The 18,272-nt window shown below is 31.0% G+C and overlaps 1 protein-coding gene across 1 annotated transcript in view; it reads left to right on the top strand.

Annotated features, from left to right (window-relative positions):
* The first annotated feature begins 669 nt into the window (after window positions 1–669).
* LOC112241569 (T-box transcription factor TBX22-like) overlaps window positions 670–18,272 on the top strand; it is a 32,899-nt gene continuing 15,296 nt past the window's right edge. Inside the window, exons 1-4 of the mRNA XM_042326196.1 lie at window positions 670–1,092; window positions 1,509–1,725; window positions 3,171–3,272; window positions 6,980–7,154. Of these exons, the coding sequence (XP_042182130.1) occupies window positions 936–1,092; window positions 1,509–1,725; window positions 3,171–3,272; window positions 6,980–7,154 (651 nt within the window). The 5' untranslated portion in view covers window positions 670–935. The remainder of the gene's footprint in view (window positions 1,093–1,508; window positions 1,726–3,170; window positions 3,273–6,979; window positions 7,155–18,272) is intronic.

Here is an 18,272-nt window from a genome sequence, read left to right as displayed (position 1 = left end):
CCTTTTAGGAACGAGTTATTCAACAAATAGATGTTGAATGTATTTCACTATTTTGAATAATTGACAAAATACAAATTTAAAAACTGGACGTGGAGAAGATGTAATTAAACCAACACACCAAACAAATGGAGCAATAAAAATGCATTATTCACTGTTTTTTCACCATTAAAATAATTATTTTCATAACTCCAGATTGTTTTGTTACAATCTGAAATGTACAAAAAAAAGCTACGGTTTGTGACGGGGATGAGCAATATCTTACTCAATTGTGTTTTAACAGTGCACCTAATATGGCTGTCTGGCTGTCTAAATGTTTGTTTCAGTCAAGAGATGAGTCTAAAAGCTGTCCAAAAACCCAGACAAAAGGAGAACGCAGGAGATTCAGATGCATTAATAAAATAGAATGATGAGAAACATGTAATTACCTAAGAAATACATAATGAGAACTGATTAATTGCCGTCTGTCGACGTGAGTGTAATGTTTAGTGTTTATTTACGTTGTTTATTTTCCGTTTTGTTTATGTTCTATTCTATTTGCTTTGGCAATGTAAACACATGTTTCCCATGCCAATAAAACCCTTTGAATTGATTTGAGAGAGAGAGAGAGAGAGAGAGAGAGAGAGAGGGAGAGGGAGAGAGCGAGAGAGAAGGAAAGCGAGGAGAGGAACAGAGGAGCGTGAAAAGGAGGAAAGGGAGGAGAGAGGCAAGCGGAAATCGCGGGGCCGTTAACAAGGATTTAGATGCATAGTGCGCGCCACGGAGCCATGGGAACTCGCCGGGTCAATTAGCTGCGTCGCATAGCCACATGAACAGAAGAAAGATAGACGGACCGGGGGCTCGCAGAGGCCCTGGGTGAAGCGGAAAACGGAACAGCGCACGACAAGAGTGCAGCTTTCAGGACCCCAGAGAAAGGAGACTAACCGCCTCACGCCAGGATGCAGGGTCTGAGCTCACGAGCCCACGCTTTCTCGGTGGAAGCGTTGGTCGGTAAAACGATAAAGAGGATGAAGAAGGAGAACGGGAAGGACTCGAGCTCACCGGGAGACACAGAGACGGAGACAAGCTCTGTTCGACAGGAGACATACGAGCACGGTCGGTCAACTTTAACCCGCGCGCATCTCTCTGTTTTACACACGCACTATTCTGCGACGAACTTGAATAAAAAGTCTTTTTTTATATAAGACAGAAAATGTATATAATAATGTAAAAATAAAAACAGTACAGTGTATTGGAGTGATGTCTTTGCTTCTTCTGAGAAGCACTGTCCAAGTAGTAAAATAGAAAACAACAACATGTTTTGTGGCTTTGTGTTGAGTTTGTAGGACTACACATTCCTAGCGTTTTTCACTTCAATGGTTTGTCAAATTGATGTGTTTTAATTGAAGAAAACAGCTGAAAGCTATACACTTAAATGGAATCAAGCCAGCAGCATTCCGCATGTTCAGGATGCAACAGTTCTAATTTATCAACAACATAGAATGTCTTAAACTGTTCCTTTACACAAAAAGATTACCCAAACGACCAGAGGAGGAAGGCTGGTAACACGCCAAGAAGGCAGGGAGAGTGCGACTCTGAGCCGGGGAGAGAAGAAAGGACAAGGACGGGAGATAGTGACTCTAACCCGGGTAGAGAGGAGAGAGAGGTCCGGGTGGAGCTCCAGGGGTCGGATCTGTGGACCAGGTTCCATGAGATCGGGACAGAGATGATTATTACCAAAGCCGGCAGGTAAAACTGACCCCTTCACACGCCTACCAAACTGTCAAATTACAGACCTTTACACAAGCTAGCTAAACTAGGTAAAACTCAGACCTTTACACACTAACACACAGTAGCCAATACACTACACTATGGACTAAACACTAATCAAACTGTTAATTCATCTGATTTACACTATGAGGATAATACACATTGGTCAGGAAAGAGGGCCGTACAATCGTATAGGCGTATAGGTGTGTTACAACAAGTCACTGATGTTGCACTTGCAAAAACACATTTTCTATAGCCTATTATGCAGGCTACTATTATATTATACAGGACTATAGCCTATTATACAGACCTATAGGCTATTATTCATTTATTTATTTTTAAATTTTACTAGGCAAGTCAGTTAAGAACAAATTTTCAATGACGGCCTAGGAACAGTGGGTTAACTGCCTGTTCAGGGGCAGAACGAACCTTCCGGTTACCAGTCCAACGCTCTAACAACTAGGCTACCCTGCCGCCGTTATTATACAGGCCTATATTCTATTATACAGGCCTATAGCCTAATATACAGATTTATAGCCTATTATTCGATTGATGTGTACGAAATCTTTATGTAGGCTGTATCTACAGTTAGCTAATTGTATTTTCGTTGTATAAGATGACCGCCAAATGAAATGTACAGTTTACTGCAGCCTTTGAACTATTAAATGTTTATTTAATTTCACCATAGAAACAGCGTTTCTACACAGTTAAAACAACAACAACAGTTTGTGTAGGTGGGGGAAAAATGCTAAAGGGCTTGTCGAGTATTTACTTTACAGGGTCAGTGCTACCCCGTAAAAACTACATGGGGATGCTTTTTTATCATTTTATAAAGGCCATTGGAATTTTTCAAGTATTTTAGGGTTGTATTTTTTCATAGTATTTTAGGGTTGTATTTTGTCATAGTATTTCTATAACTTTATATTATTTGACTCTTATCATATAATTAACTATGTACACGCTTCATTCCTCAGGAATTAGAGCTCTGTTATTTTGTAATGACATTTTGGGGTAATGTTGTCATTTTAATTTCTTTGCATATTCTTTCACATTTTCATAACAGTTTCATAAAAGCACATGTTATTCTACATAGCCTAAACATTTCATGACTTGTTGTAAATTCTATTATCTCTGTTGCTGCAAAGTTCTTTTTAAACATTTGATAGTCCTTTTTATGAGATGAGTAATGCCCTCGTGGCCTCAGAGATTCACCTTGACTGAGGCCCGCATTCTCTCTTTCACTGGTGTTACATTTCCAACGAATTTAACTGACGCATCAAAACACTGATCTCTGTTAGTTTTATTAGGTCTCCACACTAGCTGATATTTAACAACATTATGGATTGAATTAAATACGCTTATTATATGATGACCATTTTAGCTCATTTGTCCTACTTTAAACTCTTTGTGTGTGTTTTCTACAGGAGGATGTTCCCGTCCTTGCGCGTAAAGGTGCGTAACTTGGACCCGTGCCAGCAGTACTACATCGCCATGGACGTTTTGCCCGTCGACTCCAAACGATACAGGTAGACCCTAAACGTATATGTAGCCTACAATTGTAAATTGCATGAAAGGAAATGGTCTCCTATTTTAGAAACGTACTTTAAAACCAGCGCATTATTGCATCAATAGGTATTTCCTTTGTTTTAACATTTCTCTGAATTAAGCTGCAATTATACTATATTTTTATACTATAAATCAAACATTTTACCCAATATACACACATTTAACGAGCACAGGGTGACAGTAGCGGTGCTTGGGTAAAATCACCGGGGAAGTCAAGCTAGGGGAAAAAGCCATATTACAACCAATGTGTTGTGATAAATGCGTTGTTTGCTCTATAACCTGTTAGTTCGCTCTATAACCTGAGACACTACATTTCAAGTTTTAATGTCACGTGCACAAGTACAGTGAAATGCAAATCTAGCAAACTCAAAACCCATCAATGGAATAAAGAATAACTTTTTTTTAAAATACAAAAATAACGATAATAAAGAATTAGAAATATGAAATACACAATAAAGTGAGTAAGTAAGTAAGTAAGCATACTATATCCAGGAAATATAAAACAATTCAGTTCCAATACCCTATTTAGAAGACACAGTGGCAGAATAAATTCCACCAAACCTTTGTTTTATTACCAAACTGGAGAGCAAAATCAGCTGGGTGAAGTCCACAAAGCATATAGCATGTAACAGTTCCTTGACCATAGCATGGTCAAACAAGTTAATATTTCTAACATTCTTCAACTACTAAACAACTATTGATTGACAACACAGAAGAGTTACCACAAGTGGAAAATAAAACAGGAGCTGCCTCTATTGCAGAACCACATCAACATCATCTAATCACCTCTGCATCGTGTAATACAGCGCCAACTAAAATATTTCAAAAAACATTTAGAAATCAATGTAAGCTCAATACTATGTGCCTGTCCATGGTGCTGCTTGCTGTGTGTGTGTGTTTAAGTTGAAAAAACATGTTGACTCACCCTACTGGTAGAGAAACGCCAATGCCATCCTCCTGTCTTTCATGTTGCCGAAACGGTCTATCACTCTGTCATACAGTACACCCTTTTAGTTTTTGTTGTCCTAACCTACCTGACTAAAATGCTTGCTAGCTTGCCTAACTTCCTTTCATGGGCAACGATTAGCCAACTAGTTAACATTAGCCTCCTATGGCATAGCTTTGTAAGAGGAGAACTATGTGGTCACAATTCATTATTAGTCTTTTCATCTGTTGTTAGTGAAGCCAACTTGTCAACTCTAGGTGGACGATAGAGTTGAAGGATATTCTATTCTGATATTCTGTTCTGATATTATGTTCTGATGTTCTGTTCCAATGTTCTGTTCTCATATTCTGTTTTGATATTCTGTTTTGATTTTCTGTTTTGATATTCTGTTCTGATATTGTGTTCTGATGTTCTGATATTCTGTTCTGATATTGTGTTCTGATATTGTGTTCTGATGTTCTGATCTTCTGTTCTGATCTTCTATTCTGATATTATATTCTGATGTTCTGTTTTGATATTGTGTTCTGATTTTCTGTTCTGATGTTCTGATATTCTGTTCTGATATTCTGTTCTGATGTTCTGTTCTGATATTCTGATGTTCTGATGTTCTGATATTCTGTTGTATTTAGGTATGTGATGTTCTGATATTCTGATATTCTCTTCTGATATTCTATTATGATATTCTGATATTCTGTTTTGATATTCTGTTGTATTTAGGTATGTGATGTTCTGATGTTCTGTTCTGATATTCTGTTTTTACCTATGTAAAAACTATGTTTACCTACCTATTTACCTATGTGATATTCAGATTTTCTGTTCTGATATTCTGATATTCTGTTGTATTTAGTTATGTGATATTCTGATATTCTGTTCTGATGTGTTATTTTTAGGTATGTGATATTCTGATATTTTGATGTTCTGTGGTATTTAGGTATGTGATATTCTGTTGTATTTAAGTATGTGATATTCTGATGTATTTAGGTATGTGATGTTGTGATGTTCTGTTTTATTTAGGTATGTGATGTTCTGATATTCTGTTCTGATGTTCTGTTGTATTTAGGTATGTGATGTTCTGATATTCTGTTCTGATATTCTGATGTATTTAGGTATGTGATGTTCTGCTGTTCTGATATTCTGATATTCTGATGTATTTAGGTATGTGATATTCTGTTGTGTTTAGGTATGTGATATTCTGATGTTCTGTTCTGATATTCTGATGGATTTAGGTATGTGATGTTCTGATGTTCTGTTCTGACTTTCTGATGTATTTAGATATGTAATATTCTGATATTCTGTTGTATTTAGGTATGTGATGTTCTGATGTTCTGTTCTGATATTCTGTTGTATTTAGGTATGTGATATTTTGATGTTCTGTTGTATTTATTTTTGCGATGTGATGTTCTGTTGTATTTATTTTTGTGATGTGATGTTCTGTTGTATTTCGTTATGTGATATTCTGATGTTCTGTTCTGATGTTCTGTTTTATTTAGGTATGTGATGTTCTTTTGTGATATTCTGTTGTTTTTAGGTATGTGATATTCTGATGTTCTGTTCTGACTTTCTGATGTATTTAGATATGTAATATTCTGATATTCTGTTGTATTTAGGTATGTGATGTTCTGATGTTCTGTTCTGATATTCTGTTGTATTTAGATATGTGATATTCTGATGTTCTGTTCTGATGTTTTGTTGTATTTAGGTATGTGATGTTGTGATGTTCTGTTGTATTTAGGTATGTGATATTCTAATGTTCTGTTCTGATGTTCTGTTGTGTTTAGGTATGTGATGTTCTGTTGTGATATTATGTTGTATTTAGGTATGTGATATTCTGTTGTGTTTAGGTATGTGATATTCTGATGTTCTGTTCTGATATTCTGATGGATTTAGGTATGTGATGTTCTGATGTTCTGTTCTGACTTTCTGATGTATTTAGATATGTAATATTCTGATATTCTGTTGTATTTAGGTATGTGATGTTCTGATGTTCTGTTCTGATATTCTGTTGTATTTAGATATGTGATATTCTGATGTTCTGTTCTGATGTTTTGTTGTATTTAGGTATGTGATGTTGTGATGTTCTGTTGTATTTAGGTATGTGATATTCTAATGTTCTGTTCTGATGTTCTGTTGTGTTTAGGTATGTGATGTTCTGTTGTGATATTATGTTGTATTTAGGTATGTGATATTTTGATGTTCTGTTGTATTTATTTTTGTGATGTGATGTTCTGTTGTATTTATTTTTGTGATGTGATGTTCTGTTGTATTTCGTTATGTGATATTCTGATGTTCTGTTCTGATGTTCTGTTTTATTTAGGTATGTGATGTTCTTTTGTGATATTCTGTTGTTTTTAGGTATGTGATATTCTGATGTTCTGTTGTGATGTTCTGTTGTATTTAGGAATGTGATGTTGTGATGTTCTGTTGTATTTAGGTATGTGATATTCTGATGTTCTGTTGTATTTATTTTTGTGATGTTGTGATGTTCTGTTGTATTTAGGTATGTGATATTCTGATGTTCTGTTGTATTTATTTTTGTGATGTTGTGATGTTCTGTTGTATTTAGGTATGTGATATTCTTATGTTCTGTTGTGATGTTCTGTTGTATTTAGGAATGTGATGTTGTGATGTTCTGTTGTATTTAGGTATGTGATGTTCTGATATTCTCTTCTGATGTTGTTTTTAGGTATGTGATGTTCTGTTGTGATGTTCTGTCATATTTAGGTATGTGTACCACAGCTCTCAGTGGATGGTGGCAGGAAATACGGACCACTCCTGCATCGCGCCGCGCTTGTACATGCACCCGGACTCCCCGTGCGTGGGCGAGACGTGGATGCGTCAGGTGATCAGCTTCGATCGGGTCAAACTGACCAATAACGAGATGGAGGACAAGGGACACGTACGTCACATCTCTCTTTGTGATCTACAATCATTTAATCTACAGTGTTCTATTACTATCTGACTGCTAATCTATAGGACTTTATTAAACATGGCTGGAATGCTGTTTTAGCCAATCATCATCCAGGATCCAAACTACCAGGTTTAAAACTACTTTTATAATCCGGGTAGTGTAGGTACTGGATGCTGATTGGATGGAAGCCATGGTATATCAAACAAGTCATTCTATTATAAATTGGTTACGAACATTATAAACTGGTTTTCAACATTATTAGAACAGTAAACAAGTAATTATATTATAAACTGGTTACCAACATTATCAGAACAGTAAACAAGTCATTCTATTATAAACTGGTTACCAACATTATACACTGGTTACCAACATTATCAGAACAGTAAACAAGTCATTATATTATAAAATGGTTACCAACATTATAAACTGGTTAACAACATTATGAACTGTTACCAACATTATAAACTGTTACCAACATTATAAACTGGTTACCAACATTATAAACTGTTACCAACATTATAAACTGGTTACCAACATTATAAACTGGTTAGAAACATTATTAGAACAGTAAACAAGTCATTATATTATAAAATGGTTACCAACATTATAAACTGGTTAACAACATTATAAACTGGTTACCAACATTATAAACTGGTTACCAACATTATATACTGGTTACCAATATTATAAACTGGTTACCAACATTATCAGAACAGTAAAACAAGTCATTCTATTATAAACTGGTTACCAACATTATAAACTGGTTACCAACATTATAAACTGGTTAACAACATTCTAAACTGGTTACCAACATTATAAACTGGTTACCAACATTATAAACTGGTTACCAACATTATAAACTGGTTACCAACATTATTAGAACAGTAAACAAGTCATTCTATTATAAACAGGTTACCAACATTATAAACTGGTTACCAACATTATCAACTGGTTACCAACATTATTAGAACAGTAAACAAGTCATTATATTATAAACCTGTTACCAACATTATAAACTGGTTACCAACATTAGGTTACCAACATTATAAACTGGTTACCAACATTATAAACTGGTTAACAACATTATAAATTGGTTACCAACATTATAAACTGGTTACCAACATTATTAGAACAGTAAACAAGTAATTCTATTATAAACTGGTACCAACATTATAAACTGGTTACCAACATTATTAGAACAGTAAACAAGTAATTATATTATAAACTGGTTACCAACATTATAAACTTGTTACCAACATTATCAGAACAGTAAACAAGTCATTCTATTATAAACTGGTTACCAACATTATAAACTGGTTACCAACATTATAAACTGGTTAACAACATTCTAAACTGGTTACCAACATTATAAACTGGTTACCAACATTATAAACTGGTTACCAACATTATAAACTGGTTACCAACATTATTAGAACAGTAAACAAGTCATTCTATTATAAACAGGTTACCAACATTATAAACTGGTTACCAACATTATCAACTGGTTACCAACATTATTAGAACAGTAAACAAGTCATTATATTATAAACCTGTTACCAACATTATAAACTGGTTACCAACATTATTAACTGGTTACCAACATTATAAACTGGTTACCAACATTATAAACTGGTTACCAACATTATAAACTGGTTAACAACATTATACATTGGTTACCAACATTATAAACTGGTTACCAACATTATTAGAACAGTAAACAAGTAATTCTATTATAAACTGGTACCAACATTATAAACTGGTTACCAACATTATTAGAACAGTAAACAAGTAATTATATTATAAACTGGTTACCAACATTATAAACTCGTTACCAACATTATCAGAACAGTAAACAAGTCATTCTATTATAAACTGGTTACCAACATTATAAACTGGTTACCAACATTATCAGAACAGTAAACAAGTCTTAATATTATCAACTGGTTACCAACATTATAAACTGGTTACCAACATTATTATTACAGTAAACAAGTCATTATATTATAAAATGGTTACCAACATTATAAACTGGTTAACAACATTATGAACTGTTACCAACATTATAAACTGTTACCAACATTATAAACTGGTTACCAACATTATAAACTGTTACCAACATTATAAACTGGTTACCAACATTATAAACTGGTTACCAACATTATAAACTGGTTACCAACATTATATACTGGTTACCAATATTATAAACTGGTTACCAACATTATCAGAACAGTAAAACAAGTCATTCTATTATAAACTGGTTACCAACATTATAAACTGGTTACCAACATTATAAACTGGTTAACAACATTCTAAACTGGTTACCAACATTATAAACTGGTTACCAACATTATAAACTGGTTACCAACATTATAAAATGGTTACCAACATTATTAGAACAGTAAACAAGTCATTCTATTATAAACAGGTTACCAACATTATAAACTGGTTACCAACATTATCAACTGGTTACCAACATTATTAGAACAGTAAACAAGTCATTATATTATAAACCTGTTACCAACATTATAAACTGGTTACCAACATTATTAACTGGTTACCAACATTATAAACTGGTTACCAACATTATAAACTGGTTACCAACATTATAAACTGGTTAACAACATTATAAATTGGTTACCGACATTATAAACTGGTTACCAACATTATTAGAACAGTAAACAAGTAATTCTATTATAAACTGGTACCAACATTATAAACTGGTTACCAACATTATTAGAACAGTAAACAAGTAATTATATTATAAACTGGTTACCAACATTATAAACTTGTTACCAACATTATCAGAACAGTAAACAAGTCATTCTATTATAAACTGGTTACCAACATTATAAACTGGTTACCAACATTATCAGAACAGTAAACAAGTCTTAATATTATCAACTGGTTACCAACATTATAAACTGGTTACCAACATTATTATTACAGTAAACAAGTCATTCTATTATAAACTGGTTACCAACATTATCAGAACAGTAAACAAGTCATTATATTATAAAATGGTTACCAACATTATAAACTGGTTAACAACATTATGAACTGTTACCAACATTATAAACTGTTACCAACATTATAAACTGGTTACCAACATTATAAACTGTTACCAACATTATAAACTGGTTACCAACATTATAAACTGGTTAGCAACATTATTAGCACAGTAAAACAAGTCATTCTATTATAAACTGGTTACCAACATTATAAACTGGTTACCAACATTATAAACTGGTTAACAACATTATAAACTGGTTACCAACATTATAAACTGGTTACCAACATTATAAACTGGTTACCAACATTATTAGAACAGTAAACAAGTCATTCTATTATAAACAGGTTACCAACATTATAAACTGGTTACCAACATTATCAACTGGTTACCAACATTATTAGAACAGTAAACAAGTCATTATATTATAAACCTGTTACCAACATTATAAACTGGTTACCAACATTATTAACTGGTTACCAACATTATAAACTGGTTACCAACATTATAAACTGGTTACCAACATTATAAACTGGTTAACAATATTATAAATTGGTTACCAACATTATAAACTGGTTACCAACATTATTAGAACAGTAAACAAGTAATTCTATTATAAACTGGTACCAACATTATAAACTGGTTACCAACATTATAAACTGGTTACCAACATTATTAGAACAGAAAAGAAGTAATTATATTATAAACTGGTTACCAACATTATAAACTTGTTACCAACATTATCAGAACAGTAAACAAGTCATTCTATTATAAACTGGTTACCAACATTATCAGAACAGTAAACAAGTCTTAATATTATCAACTGGTTACCAACATTATAAACTGGTTACCAACATTATTATTACAGTAAACAAGTCATTCTATTATAAACTGGTTACCAACATTATCAGAACAGTAAACAAGTCATTATATTATAAACTGGTTACCAACATTATCAGAACAGTAAACAAGTCATTATATTATAAACTGGTTCCCAACATTATAAACTGGTTACCAACATTATTAGAACAATAAACAAGTCATTCTATTATAAACTTGTTACCAACAGTATTAGAACAGTAAACAAGTCATTATATTATAAACTGGTTACCAATATTATTAACTGTTACCAACATTATAAACTGGTTACCAACATTATAAACTGGTTACCAACATTATTAGAACAGTAAACAAGTCATTATATTATAAACTGGTTACCAACATTATTAGAAAAGTAAACAAGTCATTATATTATAAACTGGTTACCAACATTATTAGAACAGTAAACAAGTCATTATATTATAAACTGGTTACCAACATTATCAACTGGTTACCAACATTATTAGAACAGTAAACAAGTAATTATATTATAAACCTGTTACCAACATTATAAACTGGTTACCAACATTATAAACTGGTTACCAACATTATAAACTGGTTAACAACATTATAAATTGGTTACCAACATTATAAACTGGTTACCAACATTATTAGAACAGTAAACAAGTAATTCTATTATAAACTGGTACCAACATTATAAACTGGTTACCAACATTATAAACTGGTTACCAACATTATTAGAACAGTAAACAAGTAATTATATTATAAACTGGTTACCAACATTATAAACTTGTTACCAACATTATCAGAACAGTAAACAAGTCATTCTATTATAAACTGGTTACCAACATTATAAACTGGTTACCAACATTATCAGAACAGTAAACAAGTCTTAATATTATCAACTGGTTACCAACATTATAAACTGGTTACCAACATTATCAGAACAGTAAACAAGTAATTCTATTATAAACTGGTTACCAACATTATCAGAACAGTAAACAAGTCATTATATTATAAAATGGTTACCAACATTATAAACTGGTTAACAACATTATGAACTGTTACCAACATTATAAACTGTTACCAACATTATAAACTGGTTACCAACATTATAAACTGTTACCAACATTATAAACTGGTTACCAACATTATAAACTGGTTAGCAACATTATTAGAACAGTAAACAAGTCATTATATTATAAAATGGTTACCAACATTATAAACTGGTTAACAACATTATAAACTGGTTACCAACATTATAAACTGGTTACCAACATTATATACTGGTTACCAATATTATAAACTGGTTACCAAAATTATCAGAACAGTAAAACAAGTCATTCTATTATAAACTGGTTACCAACATTATAAACTGGTTACCAACATTATAAACTGGTTACCAACATTATAAACTGGTTACCAACATTATTAGAACAGTGAACAAGTAATTCTATTATAAACTGGTACCAACATTATAAACTGGTTACCAACATTATAAACTGGTTACCAACATTATTAGAACAGAAAACAAGTAATTATATTATAAACTGGTTACCAACATTATAAACTTGTTACCAACATTATCAGAACAGTAAACAAGTCATTCTATTATAAACTGGTTACCAACATTATAAACTGGTTACCAACATTATAAACTGTTACCAACAATATAAACTGTTACCAACATTATAAACTGGTTACCAACATTATAAACTGTTACCAACATTATTAGAAAGGTAAACAAGTCATTCTATTATAAACTGGTTACCAACATTATAAACTGGTTACCAACATTATAAGAACAGTAAACAAGTCATTCTATTATAAACTTGTTACCAACAGTATTAGAACAGTAAACAAGTCATTATATTATAAACTGGTTACCAACATTATTAACATTATAAACTGGTTACCAACATTATAAACTGGTTACCAACATTATTAGAACAGTAAACAAGTCATTATATTATAAACTGGTTACCAACATTATTAGAACAGTAAACAAGTCATTATATTATAAACTGGTTACCAGCATTATTAGAACAGTAAACAAGTCATTTTATTATAAACTGGTTACCAACATTATCAGAACAGTAAACAAGTAATTATATTATAAACTGGTTACCAACATTATAAACTGGTTACCAACATTATCAGAACAGTAAACAAGTCATTCTATTATAAACTGGTTACCAACATTATAAACTGGTTACCAACATTATAAACTGTTACCAACAATATAAACTGTTACCAACATTATAAACTGGTTACCAACATTATAAACTGTTACCAACATTATTAGAAAGGTAAACAAGTCATTCTATTATAAACTGGTTACCAACATTATAAACTGGTTACCAACATTATAAACTGGTTAACAACATTATAAACTGGTTACCAACATTATATACTGGTTACCAATATTATAAACTGGTTACGGACCAAAATTATCAGAACAGTAAAACAAGTCATTCTATTATAAACTGGTTACCAACATTATAAACTGGTTACCAACATTATAAACTGGTTAACAACATTATAAACTGGTTACCAACATTATTAACTGGTTACCAACATTATAAACTGGTTACCAACATTATAAACTGGTTACCAACATTATAAACTGGTTAACAACATTATAAATTGGTTACCGACATTATAAACTGGTTACCAACATTATTAGAACAGTAAACAAGTAATTCTATTATAAACTGGTACCAACATTATAAACTGGTTACCAACATTATTAGAACAGTAAACAAGTAATTATATTATAAACTGGTTACCAACATTATAAACTTGTTACCAACATTATCAGAACAGTAAACAAGTCATTCTATTATAAACTGGTTACCAACATTATAAACTGGTTACCAACATTATCAGGACAGTAAACAAGTCTTAATATTATCAACTGGTTACCAACATTATAAACTGGTTACCAACATTATTATTACAGTAAACAAGTCATTCTATTATAAACTGGTTACCAACATTATCAGAACAGTAAACAAGTCATTATATTATAAAATGGTTACCAACATTATAAACTGGTTAACAACATTATGAACTGTTACCAACATTATAAACTGTTACCAACATTATAAACTGGTTACCAACATTATAAACTGTTACCAACATTATAAACTGGTTACCAACATTATAAACTGGTTAGCAACATTATTAGCACAGTAAACAAGTCATTATATTATAAAATGGTTACCAACATTATAAACTGGTTAACAACATTATAAACTGGTTACCAACATTATAAACTGGTTACCAACATTATATACTGGTTACCAATATTATAAACTGGTTACCAACATTATCAGAACAGTAAAACAAGTCATTCTATTATAAACTGGTTACCAACATTATAAACTGGTTACCAACATTATAAACTGGTTAACAACATTATAAACTGGTTACCAACATTATAAACTGGTTACCAACATTATAAACTGGTTACCAACATTATTAGAACAGTAAACAAGTCATTCTATTATAAACAGGTTACCAACATTATAAACTGGTTACCAACATTATCAACTGGTTACCAACATTATTAGAACAGTAAACAAGTCATTATAAATATTATAAACTGGTTACCAACATTATAAACTGGTTACCAACATTATAAACTGGTTACCAACATTATAAACTGGTTACCAACATTATAAACTGGTTACCAACATTATAAACTGGTTAACAATATTATAAATTGGTTACCAACATTATAAACTGGTTACCAACATTATTAGAACAGTAAACAAGTAATTCTATTATAAACTGGTACCAACATTATAAACTGGTTACCAACATTATAAACTGGTTACCAACATTATTAGAACAGAAAAGAAGTAATTATATTATAAACTGGTTACCAACATTATAAACTTGTTACCAACATTATCAGAACAGTAAACAAGTCATTCTATTATAAACTGGTTACCAACATTATCAGAACAGTAAACAAGTCTTAATATTATCAACTGGTTACCAACATTATAAACTCGTTACCAACATTATTATTACAGTAAACAAGTCATTCTATTATAAACTGGTTACCAACATTATCAGAACAGTAAACAAGTCATTATATTATAAACTGGTTACCAACATTATCAGAACAGTAAACAAGTCATTATATTATAAACTGGTTCCCAACATTATAAACTGGTTACCAACATTATTAGAACAGTAAACAAGTCATTCTATTATAAACTTGTTACCAACAGTATTAGAACAGTAAACAAGTCATTATATTATAAACTGGTTACCAACATTATTAACTGTTACCAACATTATAAACTGGTTACCAACATTATAAACTGGTTACCAACATTATTAGAACAGTAAACAAGTCATTATATTATAAACTGGTTACCAACATTATTAGAAAAGTAAACAAGTCATTATATTATAAACTGGTTACCAACATTATTAGAACAGTAAACAAGTCATTATATTATAAACTGGTTACCAACATTATCAACTGGTTACCAACATTATTAGAACAGTAAACAAGTAATTATATTATAAACCTGTTACCAACATTATAAACTGGTTACCAACATTATAAACTGGTTACCAACATTATAAACTGGTTAACAACATTATAAATTGGTTACCAACATTATAAACTGGTTACCAACATTATTAGAACAGTAAACAAGTAATTCTATTATAAACTGGTACCAACATTATAAACTGGTTACCAACATTATAAACTGGTTACCAACATTATTAGAACAGTAAACAAGTAATTATATTATAAACTGGTTACCAACATTATAAACTTGTTACCAACATTATCAGAACAGTAAACAAGTCATTCTATTATAAACTGGTTGCCAACATTATAAACTGGTTACCAACATTATCAGAACAGTAAACAAGTCTTAATATTATCAACTGGTTACCAACATTATAAACTGGTTACCAACATTATTATTACAGTAAACAAGTAATTCTATTATAAACTGGTTACCAACATTATCAGAACAGTAAACAAGTCATTATATTATAAAATGGTTACCAACATTATAAACTGGTTAACAACATTATGAACTGTTACCAACATTATAAACTGTTACCAACATTATAAACTGGTTACCAACATTATAAACTGTTACCAACATTATAAACTGGTTACCAACATTATAAACTGGTTAGCAACATTATTAGAACAGTAAACAAGTCATTATATTATAAAATGGTTACCAACATTATAAACTGGTTAACAACATTATAAACTGGTTACCAACATTATAAACTGGTTACCAACATTATATACTGGTTATCAATATTATAAACTGGTTACCAAAATTATCAGAACAGTAAAACAAGTCATTCTATTATAAACTGGTTACCAACATTATAAACTGGTTAACAACATTATAAACTGGTTACCAACATTATAAACTGGTTACCAACATTATAAACTGGTTACCAACATTATTAGAACAGTGAACAAGTAATTCTATTATAAACTGGTACCAACATTATAAACTGGTTACCAACATTATAAACTGGTTACCAACATTATTAGAACAGAAAACAAGTAATTATATTATAAACTGGTTACCAACATTATAAACTTGTTACCAACATTATCAGAACAGTAAACAAGTCATTCTATTATAAACTGGTTACCAACATTATAAACTGGTTACCAACATTATAAACTGTTACCAACAATATAAACTGTTACCAACATTATAAACTGGTTACCAACATTATAAACTGTTACCAACATTATTAGAAAGGTAAACAAGTCATTCTATTATAAACTGGTTACCAACATTATAAACTGGTTACCAACATTATAAGAACAGTAAACAAGTCATTCTATTATAAACTTGTTACCAACAGTATTAGAACAGTAAACAAGTCATTATATATAAACTGGTTACCAACATTATTAACTGTTACCAACATTATAAACTGGTTACCAACATTATAAACTGGTTACCAACATTATTAGAACAGTAAACAAGTCATTATATTATAAACTGGTTACCAACATTATTAGAACAGTAAACAAGTCATTATATTATAAACTGGTTACCAGCATTATTAGAACAGTAAACAAGTCATTATATTATAAACTGGTTACGAACATTATCAGAACAGTAAACAAGTAATTATATTATAAACTGGTTACCAACATTATAAACTGGTTACCAACATTATCAGAACAGTAAACAAGTCATTCTATTATAAACTGGTTACCAACATTATAAACTGGTTACCAACATTATAAACTGTTACCAACAATATAAACTGTTACCAACATTATAAACTGGTTACCAACATTATAAACTGTTACCAACATTATTAGAAAGGTAAACAAGTCATTCTATTATAAACTGGTTACCAACATTATAAACTGGTTACCAACATTATAAACTGGTTAACAACATTATAAACTGGTTACCAACATTATATACTGGTTACCAATATTATAAACTGGTTACCAAAATTATCAGAACAGTAAAACAAGTCATTCTATTATAAACTGGTTACCAACATTATAAACTGGTTACCAACATTATAAACTGGTTAACAACATTATAAACTGGTTACCAACATTATAAACTGGTTACCAACATTATAAACTGGTTACCAACATTATTAGAACAGTGAACAAGTAATTCTATTATAAACTGGTACCAACATTATAAACTGGTTACCAACATTATAAACTGGTTACCAACATTATTAGAACAGAAAACAAGTAATTATATTATAAACTGGTTACCAACATTATAAACTTGTTACCAACATTATCAGAACAGTAAACAAGTCATTCTATTATAAACTGGTTACCAACATTATAAACTGGTTACCAACATTATAAACTGTTACCAACAATATAAACTGTTACCAACATTATAAACTGGTTACCAACATTATAAACTGTTACCAACATTATTAGAAAGGTAAACAAGTCATTCTATTATAAACTGGTTACCAACATTATAAACTGGTTACCAACATTATAAGAACAGTAAACAAGTCATTCTATTATAAACTTGTTACCAACAGTATTAGAACAGTAAACAAGTCATTATATATAAACTGGTTACCAACATTATTAACTGTTACCAACATTATAAACTGGTTACCAACATTATAAACTGGTTACCAACATTATTAGAACAGTAAACAAGTCATTATATTATAAACTGGTTACCAACATTATTAGAACAGTAAACAAGTCATTATATTATAAACTGGTTACCAGCATT

Source organism: Oncorhynchus tshawytscha, linkage group LG08, assembly GCF_018296145.1.
Source record: "Oncorhynchus tshawytscha isolate Ot180627B linkage group LG08, Otsh_v2.0, whole genome shotgun sequence".
Classification (NCBI taxonomy): domain Eukaryota; kingdom Metazoa; phylum Chordata; class Actinopteri; order Salmoniformes; family Salmonidae; genus Oncorhynchus; species Oncorhynchus tshawytscha.
Note: the sequence above shows the minus strand (reverse complement) of the source record. Positions and strands in the feature narration are given on the sequence as shown.